General features: G+C 39.3%; 1 protein-coding gene across 5 annotated transcripts in view; it reads right to left on the bottom strand.

Moving 5' to 3' along the window:
* Nucleotides 1-25,485, bottom strand: part of usp (retinoid X receptor ultraspiracle) — a 101,091-nt gene that overhangs the window by 51,532 nt on the left and 24,074 nt on the right. For 2 of the 5 annotated variants that reach the window (XM_018457679.1, XM_018457683.1), the window contains exons 1-2: nt 17,180-17,346; nt 4,664-5,072 (exon numbers count right to left, since the gene is read on the bottom strand). The exons of 1 other annotated variant lie outside the window; for it this stretch is intronic. In XM_018457679.1, coding sequence (XP_018313181.1) covers nt 4,664-4,751 — 88 coding nt within the window. In that variant the 5' untranslated portion in view covers nt 4,752-5,072; nt 17,180-17,346. Of the gene's footprint in view, nt 1-4,663; nt 5,073-12,474; nt 12,648-17,179; nt 17,347-25,485 lie in introns of those variants that run through there. 2 more of the 5 variants (XM_018457682.1, XM_018457681.1) reach the window with 2 other exon arrangements.

Raw genomic sequence — 25,485 nt, 5'->3', positions numbered from 1 at the left:
CCTAAAAAGTCAACTTTAATAATTAATATCTCGCTTCGCGAGACAGCGACGCCTTTTTCTACCATTCGTTCGTTTTATGCAAAAACACGTAGAATGAGCTTAATAATTTTTAGATTAGATGTAGGGAGAGAGAGAGAGAGAGAGAGAGAGAGAGAGAGAGAGAGAGAGAGAGAGAGGCTAAACTTAACATTTATCAACGTGAAATTTCAGTCTCTCCCTTCAGAGAGTGAAATTATTCATTCTCCACATAGATTGAAAATTGACTCTCATTTGGAGTGAAATTTCACTCCTAAAAATTTAGGGTGTAAACTATATAATTACATGTTACTATAAATATGATTATTACTGCTGTAATGTTAGTAATAAATAATCATATGTAAAGTCCTATCAATAATATAATAATAATAATAATTTTATTGAGTGCAACTGTTAACATTAAATACAAAACAGATAAAGATACAGTAATATTTGATATCGATCAACTACACAACAATAAGCAGGGCGACAGCTAAACAGCTGATTTGAAGCCGTACCTGAATATCAGACTAAGCTTTAAATTTTGACTGAACAAGCAAATTCAAAACAATATATATATAATTGGTAACAAAAAATGACAATAAAATGATTATAGTTACAATAATTTAACTATAATTTATATTCATTTTTAGTCAACATAAAAAAATGATTATAAGTTACTATAACTGCAATCATTTTTGTGTGTGTGTGTGTGTGTGTGTGTGTGTGTGTGTGTGTGTGAGATAACAATAATTATAATTATAATTACATTTTCGGAGTTGCTAATTATATGTATTTGTTGATAAAACTATAGGTATAGTTATTATTATACACTAACATTATAGCAGCAATAATCACAATTATAATAACATATAATTGTGATTAGAAATATCAAATATCACAATTTTTCTCTCAATGTACAAACAGCATCCCCGTAAAGCCATCATCGTCAATTCTAGGGCGACGTCCCAGCACTGAAATCATTCAAGATGCTCGCGATGCAATCATTTCCACGACCAACCATATTGGAACTATGCCACTCGTGGGCGGCACGGCCACGATTACGTCGCGATAAATAGTAAATGCTCGTCATACGATCATACCCTCGATCACGAAGATGTGATTAACTCTTCGTCCGTTCTGAACGACGCAATTCACGATCGATGGCAATCGTCGGTTAATTCAAACGTGATCGAGGTAAGGCAATTACTATTATAAATATTAGTACATACGATGGGTCATTCATGTCTTGCATATTTCTTTTCATTGAAGTACTAGAAGCACGTGGATAAATAATGGTCTCTATCTTTCCTTTTTTTAAAACACAACTTTACAAATACTTTCTAAAATATTAAAATAATACTAAAATAAAAATATAAAAATACTAAAATATTAAAAATATGTACTTAATAATTTTTAGGATGATTATTTGCAATAATATTAAATTGCTTGTCAATTAATTTGTGACATTACTATTCCAGCTTCGGTTTAGGACTGTGTTTCAAGATCGACAAATAATCGGCGCATAATTTACATGAATTATATCGCGAAGAAACGCACGATGTCTTTCGCTTTTCCTGCGAACGATGTAAAGAGAAACGAATGATGCAGAAAAATTAATTTGTAACTTCGGTGGACGCGTTGTATTTATAATCTGACGTGACAGCGTGGATGATTGATCGACGTTTCGTCGCGATATGGCCGCGCATTGATCGGCTGATAATGCACGCGATAGCTCTTCATTCCACGAATTATCGTGTTCTCCTTTTATCTTGACATGAAAAATTACCTGGTGCATCGTGAATGATAAGAAGAAAGAACGTACGCAGCGTCTTATCCGATAACACCGACGACGTAGCTTTGTAGAGCAATTTCGCGCCATTCGGCAAACAGACGAGCTCTTGTCTACAGACGCGCGGCTGTCAACGACATGATCGATCGCGATCAGGTTTGTGACCATGAATTTCGTCGCTCGGGGCGGAATTATTCTGCGACTATTTTACCCAATTCGATCGAATCAATTCGCACGATCACGGCGGGGCAACAGACACGTAATCCAATAATAAATAAATAATTTAATAATAATGGATTGTCAAAAAAATTTTAAATCATCCTTCAAAGACCTAATTATTATATTGATCATTGTTGTTCCTGAATAAATTTGTAAGTAAAAACCATTTTGTAAAAAGTAATTCAGAACTCTTTTGACAACTCAATAATTAGTGTAATAATAGAAGACAAAGGCGATAATTACAACACTTACGCAAAATTCTCCCGGCGCGCAGTATATAATCTATAAACGAGTATATAATCTATATACTTTTGGAGCAGACTGTCCAGATAGAAAAACAGAAAAAAAATGTTATCAGAGTGTAGTAATGAGTACAACGCGATTTTATCGTAGTGACGTTGACTTGGTCAGTTCTCGATCGGCATCAATTTTTCTTGAAGGAGCATCGATCTCTATACACCGCTTGGTTAGGTTAAATTGTCGATGCGATGTTTACGTTTCTGTGCGGAAAGTTCCCTCGTGTTTCGTGCCGACATTCTAGCAGCTACGCGCGAGGAACGGGGCGCAGCAATATAAGAACGTACACGCGATAAGGCTCGAAAACGCCCTCGTAAATCGCGTCCGTGGGCACTGATAACGAGACGTATTCGCGTGACCTTCTCGCTCGTTCATTCGCGCTTTAAAGGCCCGTTCTAAGGCCACTTTTAGAAGCGGTGACTGATAACGAGCGCGCTCGTCAAGCTCGCTCGCTCGCCTGCTCGTTTACCGCTGTCGCCGCCCGCGCCGCTGCTGCCGCAAATTGCGCCATTCACGTCTCAATAGCCGACCTTCACCCCGTACATTTAGCATCTGCATACGATGTATATGCGTCGACCGTGCGGCGCGTATCGGTCGCTTGATGCAAGACGGCAGGCTATCACACGAACCGGGTGACTCACTTCGCTCCAGCATGTCGCGACGGATATGACACGCTAATTCAAGAGCGGCCGTGTTATGTCCACAGTATGCTCGAATCGATAAAAACGCAATCCAAAATCTCTGGTTTCGATAGACGGAAAAAACTCCATTGAAATTTTTAAAAGGTAGATACAGACTTGAAAATTATTTTGCCGATCCAAAATGATTATGTACGAAACTCATTGCGCGATGAGCAATGCTATCAAAACTTTAGTTAAACATTTAGCTAGATATAGATAAAGAATTTTGTTGAATTGTCAAAATAACTATATAGGACGCTCAAGCTGGTTGCTAGAATGCCAAAACTTTTTGCAGCATTGTTTGTCATGTTTCAGATTCCTATACATAATTACTTTGATATCCAAAAAGGATTTTTTCAGATTTGTATTTTGCTAAATTATAAATATTACACTTCAATAAAATTCTTCTTTCCATATAATTATTTTAACAATCCAATAAAATTGTTTTCGGACTTGCATCTAGTTAATTTTTTAAATCGTTCTTTCCGCATCTCGCGTTACGATTTTTAGACTTCAATAAACAAGTCAGATCTTGTTGACAACTCGACACGCTAATAATTTTTTCTGAAAGACAAAAGTACTTAATTTGTATCTTTACGATTCATTTACGCAACAGGAACTACATAGAATTAATTGTTTGCGCGAATATCATTGGTTTCAATTTGAGTAGAGTGTTGATTGTGGTGGAGTAAAACTGAACCTTGAAATCGCGGTGCTAATCGACAGTCTAGCACCAACATGCTAATTATTATTGGTAGGATAGTCCACCTCGTTTAAATATTTTTAAGTTACGATTTAACGCCGGTACTTGGAAATAGTAATGCGTTAATTAGCACAGCTACGATAGTCCGCGAAAATCACATTTCATTTCGGTTCGCTTCAATGCGCTTAATGACCCTGTTATGAAGTTCGTTATGTGGGATCGTATAATCGAAATAACATTACCCCGCTTTCTTCGTCATAGAGATACAATTTTCCTTCCGAGCGAGGTAACAATCACGCGAGGTCAATTGCTTTCGCAATCTACCACTAATGAAACGAAATTTTTATCAATTTAAATGACATATTAGCGAGAAAAATATACAGCTGAATCATCAATGTCAGTGATCTCTTATTGTTGGTGATCTTATAAATATTAAATTACTTTTTAATGAGCGCCTCGTTGTCTAAGAATATACCTACTTTTATATCACACGTAATTTATAAATAGAATTCGCTAATTAATTCTAAACATTTGACAAAGTTCTTTCCCTTACCTAAAACTCAAACGTAATTATATTTCATGAAAATCTTGATTCTCTTGTCCCGGTTTCGTTTGGCACGACTCATTTGCTATAATCTTAATTAAAAATAGAGATCTAACGATCGCTCGTATAACTATAATACATAACAAGTGCCGTGTAATGTAGTTTCATTACAGAATCTTATTATATCTCCTTAAAACACTGTTAAATATATAATTTCAAACGATATCCTCTTAAGACTAATAGCCACGCGTAAATAATTCAAAAACGAGACTTCAAGTATACAATAATTTGGCCAGCAAGTTTCACTCATATCCTTCGGTCGCCATATCGTTTCTCCCGTGATTTCGTGAAATTAGCGCACGGCGATCGATCGCACATCGATTACATAGGGGATGTATTATGGACATACGTACAATTGCCACGTGCCCAATGCTGAGCGACGGCCTGAGTGCCCTGGATGATGGCCGTCACCGACATCATCGGCTTCTCCTTCTTCATCATCTTGCCCGGCTGCCTGCCCGATCTACTTTCACTCGTCACCGTGGACCGATTTATTTTGCCGACCTTTTCACACACACGCACACCACCACCCCCCGTGGCACACCACCCCGCGTGGCTCGACCTTTTTCGTTTCTTTTCAGACGGAACCTTCGCCCCGTCCGCACCGCGTCATCTCGCGAAAGAAGTCCTGTGCCTTCCACCTTGTCCCTGCCCTCCCTCGCTCGAGCTGAACTCCTTCTTTTGGTATCGATTTGGTATGGTTGCTCACTGCACTTCTTTGGTTCGTTCGTGATCGATCGCGCGACCGGTTGCTTAACTATTCTACGGTAGAAAGAGAAGAGTGGCTTTCAGAAGCAGGAAGGGATAACGACGGACGCGAAGCAACGAAGGAATCCTTCACCGAATCGTACAGCGACCTTGAATCCCACGGCATTCACCGACAAGTAGCTCATGTTCCCTCCTAGTGAAGGGCCTGAGGTAATAACGTACTAAGTCACGTTCTTAATTGTGGTCCCGATTCGGAACTTGCTTTTTCATCCATACATTAAGATTCGTATACTTTTTATGCCACTATTGTCCACTTCTATTAATATAGATTTACTTTAATTTTGGTTTAATTAAATTTACTCTTTATCTTCTTCTAGTTCTAGAAATTAGAAAAAGATAAAAAGTAATTTAAACTTAAATTGTAAGATTAAAGTTAATCTATATTAATGGAAATCTATATTAATAGAAATGAGCCTAAGATAGATATAAATTATGCAAAAAGTGTTCGATCGTTCGAAATGTATGACAAGGAAAAAATAGAAAGAAAATAAAAACTATGTCATTTAGAAGAAAAAATATTACATTTTAACGAAGCCATCAATGAAAAATACATTTGAGCGGAATATATACTTTATAGTATATTTACGAAAGCTTATTATTATTAATGCGCATAACAAGTTATTTTTTTATCGCGATAAATGCGAGCGATATTATGACAGATTATCGCAATCCTTTACATCAGCTGACTTCTTCATAATCTCGATTTTGAATGCGCGTCGTTATCTGTTCGATTTTACCATCGATTAAACAGTTGGACTGCGTCATTACCGCGCAGTTATCTGTGATTAATCGCTGCAAAATTTAACTGTGAAACGTGAAATTACAATAAATATGATATTTTCCGTGTTATCAAATTTTACAACAAATATATATATATATATATGGGGTGATCCGAAATTCGAGGAATCGGAGTACAGGACATGATACTTTATGCTAAAACAAACAACTTTTTCCTTTAGCAAAATTGCATACGATAAATAGTTTTTGCAGGAGAGCACGTTGAAGTTATACGAATAAACGCAAAAATTATTTATCGAATGTAATTTTACTACAGGAGAAAGTTGTTCGTTTTAGCAAAAAAAAAAAAAACAACTTTTTTCCTTTAGCAAAATTGCGTCCGATAAATAATTTTTACAAGAGAGCAGGTTGAAGTTAACAAATAAGCGCAAAAATTATTTATCGGACGCAATTTTGCTAAAGGAAAACAACTTTTTCCGCTTATTTGTTAATTTTTGCGCTTATTTGTTAACTTCAACCTGCTTCTCCTGTAAAAACTTCTTATCGGACGCAATTTTAGCATAAAGTATCACGTCCTGTACTCCGATTCCTCGAATTTCGCATCACCCTGTATATATAATCTCGAATCATTTTTCTCTAAAAGTAACAAGATTAGCGCTTCGATGATTGAACGTAATTACTATATTTCTTCTTTGGAATACGATGAAACGAGGATTCGAGAAAAATCGTTTTAAGTGTGCCAGGCGTGACGCGTGTAATTAGTCACGGGTTTAAACAGCGCTTTAATTTTTACCGTGGCCCGGATTGCAAAACAACCGAGCGTAGCCATCTCGCGCGTCTCGCCTCTCAATTGGTAGAGACGTCCTTTCTCTGTCGTTCATCAAATTATCCTGTCGCCGGAGAACAAATCCGACGCGAGAACCGAAGGAGAGATGGAGACGCGCCACATGTTATTCATGACCAATTGAACCGGATTGTATTGGACGATTCGGTATACAGCCGTCCGATCGTTCGGAAACATCTGAATATTATATTGTCGGAGTATCTCCAATCATAATTAAAATTCGTTTCGAGTAGAGCCATAACTCAAATGTAATAATAATAACAACTTTATTAAGATGCGAAAAAACGTACATGAGAAGAAATGTTATAACGGATGGATATAATTCAAGAGGTGAGGCAACACTGCTTATAAATTCAAGTGTCTGGCATTCAGAGAAAGAGATATAATAGAGGGAACTATATTAATAACAGCTGTACAAGTTTTATATGTAAAATTAATATATAGGCACTACATTAAGGAAACTATATATTTTATAGTTACTGTAACTATAAAATAATTTATTCAACTACACCACGTGGAAAAAACAATTTTGCTGAAGTATTTAAAAATTTACGTAACTAGATACACAGTATTTAAAAATATTAAAAATAATTTTGTTAGACCATCAAAATATTTATATAGGAACTCATGAGCAATGCTTTAGATTTGACATTCTGGCGACTAACTTGAGCGTCCTCATTGAAAAAAAATTGTTCATTTGACTAAATTTAGTTCGACTTTATTTCTTTCGTTGAAAAATGTTGTATTTACATAAGTCAAATATATGTTTAATTTAAATACATTTTTCTCTCATTGAAAGAAATAAAGACTAAGTTAATTCAATCCAGTGAACAATTTTCTCTTAGTGTATATAATTATTTCAGATTTGTGTCTATGTAACAAAATTTTTAGATATTTTAGCAAAATTATTCTTTTTGTGTGCGTACATTAATGCTATGTAATAAACTTGTATGATTGTCACCTATACAGTTGCTACGTTTTTCTCTGATTGCGATCATGATTTTCGAAGCTGCGAGATGAGTTAGAGAGGCACTCCAGTGAAGGTGCGGAGTTAACCATCGAGACCGAAGGCTCGTCGGTGCAGACAATCGTATTTTACGCTTTTTGCGCGTTTAAGAAGAATCCGAGGAGAAAGTCCCGACTAAAAAGGGACAAAGAGAAAGAAAGGGTGAGAAAGGGAGAACTTGCCCTCGCGAGGTCGCCGCCGGTCGAGAAACCCAGAGATTCGCGGGTGGCGGCACATTCTCCCTCGGGAATCTTCTCCCGCGGGATATCTTCGCGAAGTAACGCGAAGACGAATGCGCTGACTCAAACCCACTACTGGCTGGCCTTCGCTCACGAGGAAAAAGAGCTCGTCGAACGAAGTCCGCAAAAAGTGCGCGACGTGTCGGTGACTCCGCCGACGTTTTCCTCCCGTAGAAGCGTCCCACTGTCGCTTTCGTTCGTAAGCGAGAGAGAATAATGTCGGATCGGGACTCGGCATAAATCTCGCTTTTTTCGATAATTTATTTCGCTAGTAAAATAAAGATGAAAAAAAAAGGAAAAAGAGAAAAGAGGGAAAGGACGTGACGGAGATGAATGTGCGCTATACATGAAAGCCGAGGACCTCGACAATGTTTATGCGACGCGTCATGCGTGGGCGAACGGTTATTTCTAAAATATGTATATACGGTTCGGTATCTGACCGTGAAAATCTGACCGCGCGGAGCGAAACGCACCCCAGGACATAATTAACATGAATTACGCGATGTGTGTACAAGACGAGAAACTTGATATTAAATAATCAAGCGATGAATCGAGATCGTGCAAGATTATTAAAAAAAAAAAGAGAAGAGCATTGCCGGTCACGTTCTCCAGACGGCGAAAAACGCGGCTCTTCTTCAACCGAGAGTCTCTAAAAATATTTATCACCGGCTTTATGCAGTTTCTTTCGCGTCACGTCGCGATCTCGAAATAACAGCCGGCGTTTCTGATCGGCGACGATTCGCACGCACACGCTCTCGCGACCTTGACCACACGCGCACGCAGGAAATGCGATTGCCTTGTCTCGCGATCGACGCCGTGCTAACTCTCGGGAAATAGAGGGAGAAAGAGAGAGACCCCGCGACTTACGTAACGTGCACCAGGCAATTGCACGAAATGCACATGCACGGACGTCACGTGCGTGTGCGGAGCTGTTAGGGCCGTTGTCGTTGCACTTGTCATGCCACAAGGCTGCCAGCCATGTCAATTGGCTGCGGGAATGTCTCCGGAATTAGTTGATAGATAAATCAATACGTCGCGAGACAAAGTTGGAGTAAGTCTGCAATATTGAGCCTTTGTGAAAGCTTTTAATCGCTAGAATTCTCTCGAGTGCTTCAATTGTATGTTTGACCCTTCATTTACGTCGTGGGGTTGTTCAAGATACCCTCGCCTTATAAATTCGCTAAATGTATGAATGCTATATTTATACACATTACACGAAGAGAATTTTCTTTTAAAATTTATCCTGAAAATATGGTAGTTGTGGGGATACAATACAATTATCTTAAAAATTTTTTTCCACGCACTTCAGTAAAATTAATCAAACTTATTTTATATTTTATTGTAGTTTTATTAATGAATGAGAGATTTATAATACATTAAAATTCTTCTAAATACAATGTTGCCCCACGACTATCATATTTTCATTTCAGGGTAAACTCTAAGAAAAAATTCTTTCCGTGCATTATATTTAGCGTAAATTGTTTTACAATTTAGAAAAAGTAAATTTATTTTTATCTAAAGGATGTACGAAATGTTATCAATCTTCATTTAATTATAATCTTCAGAGAGAATGGAAATTGAGATATAACGTTGGGATGAGAAACAACCCACACGAATAATTACATTAAAACGCGAATAATGTAGGGTTAATAATCTTGTTATACATCGTAACTTGAACTCGGAGATTTCAATGTGGAAACCGTCGAGATTAAATTATTAATTAATTGAGTCGTTAACAATGTTATGACTTATCATTTGAAAAAACGGTTTTTATATATACATTTATTCAGAAACAATTATTAATAATCATTTTTTGGAGAGTAATTTAGAATTGTTTTAACAATTTAATAATGCAGATAATTTGAATTCAGAAGATTTTCTGATTTCCGGGTTGACTTCTTATCTGGACTCGTATTTACCTACCGAGTGTCCGATCTATTAGCGAATCTGGTCACTTAATTGCATTACACTAGATTAATGCATATTAAAAGCTGCTATACGTGAAATTAATAAAGTTAAATGTAAAAGCATAAATATTTTAAAATCCCAATAATAACATTTCATATTTTTAATAAAATATATATTCATTATTTCATTATTAAAGTTGATCATATTACCAATCTAATTATTCACATACATATGGACTTTTGTAATGTTGTTGAACTGTCGATCCAGTGATAAGCTTTTTCCTCACTTCTTTTATCTAATGACTGACATGTCTTTAATTTACATGCTTCAATTTTATTTCATAGTAGAACTTTGTCCACTTTGTAGGTTATCGAACAGTTTCTATTCTTGTGACATCTTATGCAAGGAATTTCTTAGTCGACAACATTGGACATCTTTGTACTGGATTATGAATAGCCGAAGATGACTAAAAAAGGGAGCGGAAATATATATTCATCACTAAACAAAGCTCTATATCCAACTTATTTTTGCGTTCCAATAACCATACTTGACTCCTATTCGCCATTTCTCATATATTAATTGTTTTTCATCAACGTGAGTCTTTAATATATTGATTACATTACGCCACTGCATTTAGATATTTGATATAAAGCAGCCTTTAACGTTTACTGATCCAGTGTAGTGCGAGTGATCGAATACACCATAACCGATTGATCGTCTAACCGGATCGCCCTTGCACATCTCGCAATCGTTTGTTCCGCGTTCCATCGTCGCTCGATTGTTCTCAATCATGAAGCAGAATCAGTCATCCGTGTCGATCGTGGGTGGATCGCAATACAGCGAGCGCGACCGATCGCTCATGTCGAGGTTAAAGTTCAAGGTTAACGCCAAGACTGCGCCCGACCCGCGCTATAGCGACAAGCAAATCGATACCGGGTGCTATAGGGATTCGTCAACGAGAACCGTACGATCCAAATCGTGTTGTGGCTTGAGCGAAATAAAATCAAGCTTTACGATACAACCGTCGTTCAAAATTACAGTTCCCTCAACCCGGGAATAGTTACTTGAGGTACTTTATATCGTAGCGGCGGAAAAATGTGAAGTGTTGTAAAATATTATTTTGTATAGATATTGTTTAATATTTTTCTTTCTTTTTTAACAGCTATTTATTGAGAACCTTTAAATATGCAATCCCATCGAAAATCCACAATAGAATAGCATTATATTAATTAAATCTTTATTTTTTTTTTAAATATTGTCGTAATAAGTTACTTAACGTTAATTAATTCGTTTAATGTTCGTTTGCCTTCTATTTACTTTTTTCCAGAGAAGAAAGAAAAAAGTTGTAATTAAATCTAAATATGTAACGTCCTCAAATACTAATAAATCAGAAAACAATCAACAATATACAATATATTGTTAATAAATAATTAGTGATCTTAATTAAGATGTGAAAATACTAGGTAATTGTTTACGTAAAAAAATCGAGTGACTATTTTTGATTAAAGATTCCAAAAGATCTGGATAGAGTGACTTAAGTGCGTTAAAAATGAAACAAAGTTTATATATTAATTCAAACGAGCGCCTGAGATTCAAGCTCGCAGATAAATGCAAAAGATATTCTTATACTTGGCGACTTGGCGACTACAGAATTGTGTGAAGAAGTAACCAAATAAAGAATGTGAACAAAAATATCTTAAAATGTCGAAGACGCGAAGAACCCAAATCGTCTCTATGCATGTGTGCGTGTTGCGATTATATTTCTTCGAGCGTCACACACAAAAAAATAGAGATAGTCGATATGCCTTTTCACGTCATAGCCAAGAGTGACGTATTATATGCATTATCAATAAAAGCGATATATTTCTGTGAAGCCAATGATAGGCTGACGTAATTAAAAGACAGGGATGATCGATAATGTTATTATAGAACGTGCGAGAAAGCGAGCGAACGGTAATATCATCCTGCGAAACTATCGATCGGTCACGTTAATTCTGGTATCCTGCACAGGTCAACGGCAAAAATATGCCGTGGTTATAGAGGAGACTATATTTTATGCATGACGCCCGATAGACGCAATCTCTTTCATGCGCCGCCAATGGGATGCAGATTTGGCTGCTCGATTGAATCGCCGGTGTAGTGAGAGAATTTATGTGTTACTGAGAATAATTTATATTACAACTATAAATTCCATCACTGAGAAATTTTCCTAAAATGAATGCAATAAATCAAAGATTTTCTTTTATATTATATATTATACAATTCTTTTAAAAAGTAGATTATGGACTTTTGAAAGGAAATTTTTTTTTAAGTGCCAACATAAGTTAGTTTTCGTAATAAAAACAAGTCTCTCTATATATTGACGTAATTTACATCGCAATACACATGAATTTGGCTACTTCGCACAATCGAGCCGCGCAAAGTAATACCTCGTTTTCACTTGACATTTGAAAAGAACATTGACATGAAAGGGATGGTCACGGTTTTTTTTGCCTTCGAGAAACATGACAAGGCAGCAGCCATTATCAATTAGATAAGTCGGATTTTCGTGATAGATACAATAGAATGTATTTTTCCTGAAGTTTTTATCCTTTGAAAGTGAAATTACCATCGCGCGTCAATGGTTGCGATCTATTTAAATTTAAAAGACACAAGTTTTACTCGTGGATGCTGATGAGTAATGTCGTAGACTATTATTAGCGTAAATATCGTGACATTTGGGGTCACACATTGATGACGTGAAAACGAGGCTTTCATAGACAGCGACGACGATACACGTTCGCGATTCGTGCGGCGGTTCCGACTTTGTGTGCATGTGTGCGACACGCGCACTGAATGTCATCTCGAAGCCATTGATTTTCCACAATGCGAGTCCGCGTGCTGTCTGCGGGACAGTTTATTGAATTTTCAACAATTGCGATATGTATAGCGCCCGTAGAAGATGCATGCGACGGACGGCGGCGCGCAACGAGAAGTCATCGGGCTGGCTGTCGTTATTCAAGTAGATTTGAGTAGAAAACACGCCCACACACACACACACACACACACACACACACACACACACACACACACACACACACACATATATATATATGACAGACTCACTGAGTCGCTCGAAAAGCGCAATGGTAAACAGTATTATATGGCGTGTATCGCGTATTTCTTAATAAATTTAGAGCGATGCCAATTTAGATAATTCAACATTTCCTAATATGTTCTTAAGTATACAATTTCCTTATTTATTAAAATCTAAGTTTATTTTGAAATAGTAACCAATTTTTATCTGTTTTATAATGAAAAAAGTTGGATAATAATCTTTTGCATACTTTGGATTATTTTGGAAAATATAAGTTTAACTGTAAAATCTTTCTACTTTTATTGTCTTAATAGAGAAACGATTGTGCAACCCCAATAATATCTATTTCTACCGATACATAAATCAGTAACTTTAACGTCAATTTAACTTCTTAGTTTCTAAAAATTAGAAAAAAAATAGAGAGTAAAATGCACCAAGATTAAAGTTAATTTACAGTGGTAGAAATAAACGTGAGTGACGTAAAGTTGAATTTCTCGATCGGAGTCGAATTTAATGCGCGAGGCACGAGGCGTCGAGCGAAGTGTAAAATTTCGCGAAGCACGTGGGCATTCAATCGCGCGATACACACCGCGATACGCGACTAGAGAAGTCATTGCGCCTGTCGTTACTCCGCACGGGTTCAAGTATAGCACGTGACGACACTCGCTCTGATCATCGAGGCGCGTTCAAAAGCGCGACGTGACAACTCGCGTTTCTGGCTGACGGCGGGTGCTTCTTGGCACGGCGAAATAAACGCGAGGCTAATGGCAAGATCTGAACGTGTCCCGACGACTGCTGATGATTGTCAGCAACGCAGTGCAGACTCCGAGTAGTGAGATTCCGAGTAGTATTCCGCTGCGTTTCTTTTTTTACATTTTTTCAGAGACATTAACCCTCAACTACAGTTATGAAAACTATACCTAAATTCTATAGTCCTATTTAAAGTACATAGGGAGAAAAATGAATAGTCTTACAAGCCTAATAAAAATATTCTGTTTTTGCCGAACTTATGACAAATTTTACTTGCCTCAAAAAAAAAATATCGGAGATGTAAAGTAAAAAATACATTACGGGTCCAAATGACCCGTTGCTGTAATCGAGGGTTAAATCGGGAGTACAGACCTTTCTCTCTAAATTCTTTGGAGTAGAATCTTACTCTAGAGAGAGAAAAAAAAATTCTGTCACTCTTAAAAAATAGTAGTAGAATTTTCAAAACATTTAAGAGAGTGAGGTTTCACTCTTTAGATAGAGCGAGGTGCCACTCCAAAGAATTTAGAGAGTAGACAAATAACAGAACGGTTACCATTCACGCCTCTTGCCCTCCGCGGATCGCCGCTACAATTTCGTGACCACTGGCCGATGTTAAATTTAGTCGCGGGATTATTTCGAGATTACTTCCGCGTGGACGTACCACGATCGAAAAGAGAAAGAGAGCGAGACAGAGAAAGATAGAGAGAGAGAGAGAGAGAGAGAGAGAGAGAGAGAGAGAAAGAGAAAGAGAAAGGGTTCACCGTCTCTCGCGCTAGCCGCGCGGCCCGTCGACCCAGGCAAGGCCACCGTACAGCTGAAGCCGTCGTTATCGATCTCTCGACGATGCCGCCGAGGGCGGTCACCGCCGTCGCCACCACCGCGCTATCACCACCGCCAACACCCCCGCTACCACCGCTTCCGTCGCCGTCGAAATACAGCTTTCGCGCGATCATTCGCGAAGGTCGCGAAAACGCCTCCCGAAGGACGGCCGGGATGCACTCTCGCTCTCCCGGCCGCCGCTGCAATCGACTACTGGCGTGTAAACAGAACCGCCGACGGCCGCGGTGCAGCGGTGCAGAGAAACCCATTGGCACACTGCACTGTGGCGACTGGGCGCGCTTATCGATCGTGAACCGACGACGCCTCGTGCCTCCGATAATCGTAACGCGTCGGACGCGAGGCGGTTACCCTTTAAACAGGGATTAACTTGCGCCCGAAAAGAACTGCAAGAGCGACGTGAAGGATCGTCTCATAAATTCTTACAATTCTATGGCCGGTATTCATAGTTAGATATTTAGTCTTACATTTAAGACCGTCTTAAGTTCAGCCTTGAGGTGTCATGAACCAATCAGAGGGCCGCGTTAGCGTTTTAAGACATTACTTAAAACATTACTTAAGACAGTCTTGAAATAAGAACGGAATAGAATACCCGCCCTATAATTTCTCCCTGATTTTCAAAATTTCATGATTTTTCCTGGCTTCCGATAATAATTTGAATTTTTTTGTATTTTCGCTCTCACTTGGAAATCATTAAATATTTTGTTGAGGATCAATTTAACATAACTATATAAATTACTAAACTGCATAGGTATGATGTACGTATTATATTAAACTTCTTTAAAGCCAAGAATTTTAATTGTTCAGAAAATTTTGCAAAATTTCCGGATTTCCTTGATTTCCAGTTTTGTAGCAACCAACTGTACGCGATATATACGAAGTGGAAAAAAGAGCTAAGAGAAAAAGAGACAAGCTTGATTTATGAGGACGATACGAACAGCAACGAAAGATTTCTCTTTGAGTAACTCTAATTAATGAAAATAAATAGTTTTTTTTTTTCACTCGACTTCGTTACATTTCCGTCTTTACTGAAACTTCGAACAATTAACACTTCAAGGAATATTTCTACTAATATTTCAAGAAATAAGTTACCTGCAACAGTTAATTAAAACTTTTTTTAATTGGTTTGATGTATTAGTGTTAAAATATAATTTGTGTACTCTTCTCTCTCTCTCTCTCTCTGAAGAAGACCCAAACCGAGGATCAAAACATTTGTGTCTTAATTGAATAAAACGAAATTAATGTACACTAACATCTAGTGTTGGATTTCATAAGCATTACACTTTATTGATTTATTTTCCTTAGAGCCTGATTTCCATTATCTTTTGAAAAGTTTCTAATTAAATTTAAAAAGGCTCTTTCGCTAATTGACCGATCGTTTCTTGATTCTAAACTTGGCAAAAAAGGAAAAGCACCTGTGATGAGAAATATAAAGAAATAAAATGTCAAATGTGTGAAATAAGAAAAAAAATTAAAAAATACTAATTTTTTAAATATTTCAAGAAATAACTTACTTGCAACAGTTAATTACAAGTTCTTGAAAATTTCTAACTTGAAGAGATCTTATCACCGATCTATCGTTTCTTGAAATTCTAATCTTAAAATTCACAGAATTCTTATAAAATTATAATAATCATAATAACGTCAGAACAGATGTAAAAACTTAATATATCCGAATTTAAAACACCGACAAAATTACAGCTGTGTATTCCACAAAACACCCTGCCAAGTTTAGTATCAAGAATTTACTTGCCGTGTCGTACAGCGAAGTTCTCTGGCGTGCAGCAGCAACAGAAGGGTTAACCAACTTAACGAAGCCTTCGCCTTGCGGCGTGCATACGCGCTGTGTCGTCAGCGACGAAAATAAGCAACACGAAACGTGCAACGTCCGAGCGAACGAGGAGTTCGTGGCCAGCGCGCGAGATTTGGCAGCGCAAGAAGCCAAAGCGACGCGCGGAGTCCGCGCGAGTTTTGAAGCCAATCCGCTCGCCTCGCCTCGCCTCGCCCATGCCACGTCCCGCCACGCTCGCGCTGTCGGAGCAACAACAAATCGCGTTCGCTGCACCGAGAGAAAAAGAGCGGAGCTGAGCGGTCTTCTCGAATTTCGGGAGCGCGGGCGAACGTACAAACGCGCGCCCTTCCTGGAGGGTTTTCCCGTCGGCATTTGACTACACCAGGGGCATTTTCTACACCATTGCGCTTTTTCCATACGTATATTACACACAACCAACCACGCATCCACTTTGCCCTCCAATCTCGAGCCAGAGACACCTGAGACCCCCGATGAGAATTCCGTCACGCGAAACCGATCGTCGATCCCGTGGAATGGTCGGCGCGTTCCTTCCCCGACGCCGCGCCGTCGCGCCGCACGAGAACGCGGAAAGTAAACGTCACGCACTGGCCGATGCACTCGGAGAGCACGAAGGAAGAGAGGAAGAGAGAGAGGAGATGAGAATTCGTGACGCACCGAACGTGCGACCCGGTCACCAGTGCGAGAGCGAAGGCTCCGTTTTTGGGAAAGAGGAGAAGAAAGAGGCACAGTGAAGGAATGGGTAAACGAGGAGAAAGGTAAGAATGAGAGAAAAGAGGGAGAGAAAGAGAGAGGTGAGAGTAAACTGTAGTTACATTCGGTATATCGGAGAGAGAGAGAGAGAGAGAAAATGAAAGAGAAAGAGAGAGAGGGGGAGGAGAGAGCGATGATACCTTTCGCGTGTACCCGAGCGACCCGATTCACCGACTGACTGTGACTCAATGACTGACTGACTGACTGACTGACTCGGAGATGCACGACGCTAAAGGCGACTGAGTGCCAGCCGGCCGGTCTGGCTCTCGTTGCATGTGAGCGTGCAGTCTCGGGACGAGAGGGGGAGAGACTGGGACGGGCGGAGAGTGGCCAGGAGAGCGGAGAGGCGAGACGAGGACGAGAGGACGCGAGGAGGAGTCGGCGAACGAGTGAGCCGACGAGGAGGGGAGCGAAAAGAGGGGTCAGGGGAGGATGAAGTGCAACAAAGTCCCGCCCGGCGGCTAACGCTCCGCTTCTTCCACTTGCACTTTTGTTGCGCGCTGCGAGAGAGGACGAGGGAGAAAACGAGAGAGAGAAAAAGAGAGAGAGAGAGGAGACGCGAATGAACGAACGAACGTTCCGGTCGATCGTTTCTCTCGGACGGCCTCGGCAGCTGCGGGATTCTTTATCGATAATTATAATGCGAGAGCATCGCAGTTCTCCGATATCGCGGAAGCTGATTCCGAGCGGATCGCGATCGAACGAAATTCCAGCCGACGGATGAGAGGAGGTGGAGACGAAGGAGCTTTTATTTTTGCGAACGGGTTAAAGGAAATTAAAATTTTCGATAATGGGGAATATGGAGTATATATATATATATATATATATGGAGTATGTAATTTTATATAAAGGCACGCACGTAAATTTTACAGCAGGGTCGTACAAGGAGTGCGAGGTGTAATTCCTGTAAGAGGCGGATATTCCATTCTTTTCGGTAACCGCAAGGCAATTCGGAGAGTATCGAAAGACGGAACTGTCGGGTTCCTTTCACTATCGCGTGTGTATGCACGCGACTCATTAGACCGCGATGGTTATTATCGCAAACGACAGGCGGTCTTAATGACTTATTGAACGCGACTCGCGTACGGAGAGCCCAGCTGACGATTGCGGTGATAAAAAATAAAAAAATCACAGCCGCCGCGGAATCCAGCGAGACTCAAGCGAAGACCCCCCCTCACTCTCTCTCTCTCTCTTTTCTACCGAGAATCCGCGGTGGATTTACGAGCCAAGTCATTCGTTCACCGCGACTCGCCGGCCGTCGCGAATCGATGAAAACGTGCACGACGACGACGACGCCGTCGATGACGACGTGACGGCGTCGACGATGATGGAAACACAAAACTCGTCGCTCGAGTCTCGCCAAGTGAGTCTCTCGGATGCCGCGGCAAAGGATGGAGAGGAATGAAAGAATTCGATGGAACGGAAAGGCGGAGGAAGACAGAAAGAGAGATAGCGAAAGATAAAGATTACCAGACGACGGCGGGAAAGAGAAAGGGACGGACGAAGCGAGCGGAAAGAAGCCGCCGATAGAGCTTGTGCCGCCACTGCGAAGCTTAGGAGTCAAGTTCTAGTGCACGGCCGAAACGGGAGAGTCGACCGCTTCCCCTCTCTCGGTTCTACCCGCCCCACACCGAGCTAACCCAGTCGGGGGATCCGGGAGTGGAGGTAGCCGTCCGAGTAGTGGTGGGAAACACGGGGAAATAAACGGGGGGTAGGGAAGATGGACGGGAGGGGGAGAGCCTTGCACGGCGCACTCTGCAATGTCGAGCGTGCGCGAGCCACCCGGAGGCCCTCCTCTCTCCTGCATGGGGATTCTACCAGGTGTGACCGAAATTTGCACCGCGTCGGAGCGAGCGTGCGGGTAATAGGGAATGCTTTTTTTGGGGGAGGTCGCGGGCGAACGCGCAAGCGTGTGTACGTGCGTACTCGTACACGGGGGTGGGTGAGTGGGTGGGGGTGGGAGGGACACGCGTGCGTGCGAGGGAACGTTCGATCGGAATCAGAGAGATGTTTTTCGCCCCCTTCCATCCCTCCAACCCCTCTCGTCTTTCCTCGGGCGGTCGGTAGACGGCCTGGTGAACGTTGCGATTAGAGCATACATTCGCGCGTGCGGATGCGTTCGCTAAATAATTTTGGCGGACGGACTATGATCTTTTATCGGGGACGTAAGTCCGCATAGCGGAGCGAGAAGTACGGGATGCGGGATTAATTTTAGACGTCGTTGCGAATAGTCGGGCGCGATCGATGAAAATAGCCGACGAGAGATTCGCGTAATGAGATTCGGGTCGATTCGGGTCGATGCGGATGAGGATCTCGCGGATACGATGGTAAAGTACATCTTAACCCTTTAATGCTCATTTCTACCAATGTAGTTTCTAACTTTAATCTTGGTTTAATTTACTTTTTATTTTCTTCTAATTCTAGGAATTAGAAAAGGATGAAGAGTAAGTTAAACCGAGATTAAAGTTAATCTACAATTAGAAATAATGAAAATTCGTTATTTTCAATTGTATAGAAATATACAATTTCTATAGATATAAAACCTGATTTTTTCATTATTTGGCTAACTTGTGGTTTAGACTTAATGCAATGATAATGTAAGTATTGTGTTTTTCTAGCTGTGATTAATCACTAAATTAATAATTTTGTAGCGGTAACCTTACAAATTATTCACTACGAAACCATCAGTTTAGCGATTAACCAGATAGAAAAATAAAATTTTACATTATTATCAGGTTAAGCCTAATCACGAGATAATCAGCGAATGAAAAATCGAACCTAAGATTTTTAATGATACTTTTGAAATTTCCATAGATATTTTCTTCAAAGAAGCTACGCGATTAAGCTTGCGGGTTATCTCCATGTCTTGACACATCATTAAATGCCAACGTTTCGTAAACATTGCAGTTTACTTCATCAGGACGAGAAGCAACCTGATACAGTATCGAATTGCTCCTCTCCTTGATCCAATGAATTGCAATATTCACGAAACATTGGCATTTAATGATGTATCAAGACATGAAGTTAACTCGTAAAACGTAACTTCTCCCTTGAAGTACAAGAGATTTTCAGAACATATTTAGGAAGGTGGAGTCAGATCAAATTCGATGCTCTGTTTTATTTTTCAGCTAATTTACGTAAAAAATAAATAAAAAAATAAATAATAACATAAAACTTCTTCTACTTCAACTTCTTCCTGTGTCTACTTATAGATTTAAAAAATGCAATAAAAGTTACTAAGGCATGCTTTCCTTTTAAAAAACATAGTCGACACAAGTGTCGCTCTATCTTTTTGTTATTCACTGCAAAGAAGAATAGAACGACGTTTGTGGCTGAGGTCACCTGAAAAGAAAGCAGCTCAACTAAATTTAAATAACTGCTTGAATTGAAAATTGTAGAAACTCGCACAAAAATATTATTAGGCATTAAGACTCGTCTTGACCGAATATGACTATTTTTACTCATTTGTGTCAATAATTGCAATAAAATAAAACTTTGACTGACGAAACTATATAGAGTCACTTCTAATTTCGATCCCACCATTAGAGGTTTAATATCGACAACTACGAGCTCGAAATGCGATCGTCGAGCTTCAATTTTGCAGCGCGTTCAATGCAATCGCATGCAATATTTAGATATGCGACAACACGTTATTAGCAACGAACGTGTACATACATACATACGGGTATCATTTGTACGCACGACGAGACGTGATTACGATGAATGTAAAAAAAAAGGTTTTCAAGATCACTATGCCGGTCAGTTGCGAAACACGCTGTTCCATTAGCGGATTATTCGGAAGCGGGATGCGGGCTCGTACGAGACGTCGGTATTGCGTACGCTACGTGGAACAATCCTATGTAAATGACACATTTATGTATACATGGCAGTTCCATCTAATTCGGACTAATTTTCGCTACAGAAATAAACCGTAGCCGTAATATGTAACGCTCTCTCTTCTCGCATTTCCTTTTCACACTGAAAAAAATGTAAATTAAAACAATACTAAATTTTAATAAATATTTCTTCAGATATTAGTAACTAAATTAACAAATAAATATTTATTTAATAAAACAAATTAATACTTAAATTAAATTAATGATTCTTGTACTAAATAGGTATATTTTACATTTAGTAAATATTTATTTAGTACTATTCAAATAAATATCTATTAAAATTTGGTACATTTTTTCAGTGTACTCTCATTCGTACTACAAAGGAAAAAATTTATAAATAACCATTTCTTTTCAATAATACATAACACGTCTGCTACAGAAACACGGCCATTCATACCAGCACGTCCAGACTGAACATAAATAATTCTTAGAAAAAAGCAACGCGCACTCACGCTCTCGAACATTCTCTTACGCTTCGTACCTTTACAAAGGCAAGTAGCAAATATCCTTTAACATGTAAATCCCACTATCTTCGCTGGATCATTCATGTTCTTTAAAATCATCTGAACTTATAGTAGTGTGTAAAAACAATTTTATATGTTTACAAAGCGACGGCTCTCCCAACAATGACTTAGAGAAAACCTGTATGCCCGGTGCATATTTTTTTTCTAATCGTGTTTATGCAATCCGCCGTTTTCTTTACAATTCCGATACATGTCCGATCGTTTACGAAAGCTCGACAAACATTGATAAGGAACTCGCTTTCGTTCGAGGTTACTTCTATCTATGTTGAAATTATTTTTGCACTCGAAAAGGGAGAAGCTCCGCAGATGTGGACCGCGTCGCAGCGAGCAACCTGCGCCGCACCTGTTTCGATGCCGTCGATAGGTTCGCCATGGCAACATCCTAGGCACGCCCGCTGTCCTCACGGCAAGAGAGAGAGAGAGAGAGAGCTCGTTTTTGAGGAAGCCCCCCGAAGCCGCTGCAACGTGCCTGACAGAAACCTGTATTCGCGAGCAGCGCGCGCCGGTCGACGAGTTATCTACGTTATTTGCATAAAAAATAGTTCGGCGAACCGCCGTGATACGCAGGAAATCGAGATAACCCGTGTGGCTCTCCGACAACCACGTATTCGAAACGAGCAAAAGGGAGCAGGCAACCGTGGGAATTTCGTGAATTAAAAATTCTCAACGTTGAGAAATTTTGAAAGCGTCGAAAACGCCTTCAAGTCGTCTAATAAACATTTGCAACAAGGATAGATTTAACCTCCGATATCACATTTATGGAGAGAACAATGTACTGATCTAAAAATTTAGCTACACTGTTAGATATGAAAGGAGCAATATGGAGTTAAATAACATTTTATTTGTCAAAACATGTCAAAATGTAAATTAATCAATTTCTGTTATTAGTATGAAAGTAAACATCGTTCATATTAATACATGCAGTAAATAATAAATTAAATTTGAGTCAAATTTAATTTATTATTTACTTGAGCATTTTCTTGAGTTAAATTAACGATATGTTAAGTAGAAGCAGTGGCGACCTGTAGAAATGATTAAAAATAACTCAAATTGGATATAATTTGACATTATGAATTTAATGGCGTGTAGATATAGATCTGAGAATTCTTGGATCATCAAAATAATTATGTACAAAGTTCAAGCATAATGAGCAAAAAATTTGAACATTCTAACTTGAATGTTCTACATAATTATTTTGATAGACCAATAAAATTTTTTTCAGATCTGTATCTAGCTGTAAATAATCGTCGTCAGAAAGATACTGACCGAGCAAATAATCTCTGAATGCAGATCAGATAACAATATTGAGATAATAATAACAATATTTCATCGCAGATTTCTGAGATACGCTTCGTAAAAGCGTCCGCGTGACGTACGTATCGTATTAGTACGAGGCAAGTGCATGTTATGATACCGATCCGAAGGCAGGCATGCCGGGCCGTGGAGGGTTGAGGAAGTTGGTCGGTTTTTGCATCGTCGATGGCAGGCCAGTGTGCCTTTGGCCCATATGCTGGCGAACCAACCGACCAACCACACCACGACACATCTACTACGGCCATACGCGAGGAAACGCACACCCTGGCATTCAGCCGTCGTCGCCACCACCACCACCACCACCACCACCACCACCACCATCATCGGCACGTTTGTTTGCGCACGCTCGTATACGTGTAGCTCGCTTGCAAGTGGTCGTCAAGGTTAGCCACCTACTCGCCGCTTGTGGGCCTCTGCACTCTCTGGTGCATGCGAAGCTGTCTTTCCAGCTTTAAAGTTTATTACGTGTTCGCGAAGGAACATCGGAGGCCCCCGTCTTGCAACGTAGTCGTCGTCGTATGGCTTTATAAAGGCAGACTGTCGCGCACGAGATTATATTTAACTCGTGTATACACCAGGCAGTTTGTTGTTCCGCGTGCGTCGACCTTGTTTTTGCGAAATTCTGGGTCGCCATTTCTCCGCACCACGGCGGTTCCCTTATCTGCGATACGCGGCATTACGCATGACTCGTTATCGTAAGAGAAATGGTAAGTAGCGAAGGTCAAACTGATCTTCGGTTTATCGCCGCCGTTTAATTTAAGCATTGTTCTCCATTACCCCGTTTCGTTAAATTCCGCCTCTTCGGAATGAACATTTGGACTTTCGAAAGTTTTAATTTTGCATCACGATTGATATTACAAACGATAATTTAAAAGGGACAAAGATAATATCAAGAAATGCATAGAAAGATTCTTAAGAAATTCAGTACTTTCATAAATCTCTATATGCAATACATTGCATATATAGATATGTTTGCAATTTGATTTTCTGACACAAATGCAATAACAAGTTAGTAAATGTTAAAGATAAGTTTCATTCGTAGAATAAATTAAATTAAGATGATTGTATAGATAAAATATAGACTTGTAAAAAATCAATAAATACAAAGACAATATTAAGAATTGCATAAGAAAATTCTTTTAGGAATTTCAGAATTCTTTAGATTTTTGCCTGTAACACATTGCATTCATAAGATATATAATTCTGCAATTTGATTTTCTAAATGCAACAAGTCAGTGAATGCTACAGACAAGTTTCATCTACTAGAGTAGATGTTTAGGTTAAGATGATTATATAGATAAAATGTGGGCTTGTAAAAAATCAATAAATACCAAGATAATACTAAGAATTGCACAGAAAAATTCTTAGAAGTTTCAAAATTCTTTAGATTCCTGCATTTACCACATTACATTTATAAGATACTTCTACTTTAATTTAATTTTTTTAATGCAACAAGTCAGTGAATGTTAAATATAAGTTTCATTCATAGAGTATCTAGATGCAATTAATAGGCGAAATATAAACCTGTGAGAGAGCGCGATAAATATATATATATACATGAATAAACATATGTATAAATGTAACAAGCTTAATATTCTCTCCAACTCCTGTATATACCAACGAACGCAACAAGCTTAATATAATTCTCTCCTATATATATCGTCCTATACATTTATCTCGATGCAACGCGCGTAATTTTCGGTAGCATCGTCCAGGCCGATTGATGCGCGGATCGTGAACTGCATACACGAGAAAATGCATGCCGGTCGCTGCCAGTTTTTTTTGCGAGCGCAGCAGTAGGACGAGAAAAGGTTAACTGGACTCGCCGATATTCCGTTTACATTCTTCGTCGGAACTGGTTTTCGCCAGGCGTCGTCGTAGCCTGTCATCCTCACGTCGCCGTCAATTCTATGTGATCCCTAGAGAGCGAGATCGGCCGAGAAACCGGCGCGAACAAAAGCGAAATCCGGGAATTCCGCACAACCGGACAAGTCCGGGCGCACAAAACGCACTCTGAATACATCACGCGTTGCAGCTTCATCTCCCTATGCACTCCTTATTCAAATGACAGCTTGTCCTTTCTTCCGATCGTCGCACAATGAATCGCGTGAGTATTAAATATCAGGTCGGTCTGGATCATCGAGTACTCGGGGTTTCAGTCTGAGCATCGTGTTTCTTCCGATACGTATAGCTTATGCATTACGATAGTATTGAGTGCCGTGTCTCGCTACAAAGTGCATAAACGAGTCTTTGCATCTCGATGCACCAATGTTCAAGCCGTCCGGAAATTCACTCTGCATTCAGAGAAAAATATAGTGATAGCATTCAAAGAAAAACGTAGTGATAGCAATCATAAAAGTGACAACTATGTAAGTTTTATATATAGAATTAATACACCTCTAGTTGAATAAATTATTAATAATTATAAAATAACTGTAAAACAATTTCATCAACTATGTACATTAATTAGGACGTTTAATGAAATCATGTAAAAAAATTCCTGAGAAATAGTTTCTAAGTAGGTTTTTATTCAAAATTCTAGGTAGGATTAGAGAATTTTTTAATGCAACTTTGAAATAAATTGGAATGCAAGCAAACTATATATTGAAAATTAATAAAAGATAGAGATTCCACGAGACTGTATCTATCATTTTCTGCAATTAGAGCCGTGAAATAGGACAGCATAGGGAAGGCTCGCTATGAAATGAATTA

This window comes from Mycetomoellerius zeteki, unplaced genomic scaffold (assembly GCF_001594055.1).
Source record: "Mycetomoellerius zeteki isolate Tzet28-1 unplaced genomic scaffold, Tzet1.0 scaffold655, whole genome shotgun sequence".
Lineage (NCBI taxonomy): Eukaryota > Metazoa > Arthropoda > Insecta > Hymenoptera > Formicidae > Mycetomoellerius > Mycetomoellerius zeteki.
This window is presented reverse-complemented; position numbering and strand designations above follow the sequence as displayed.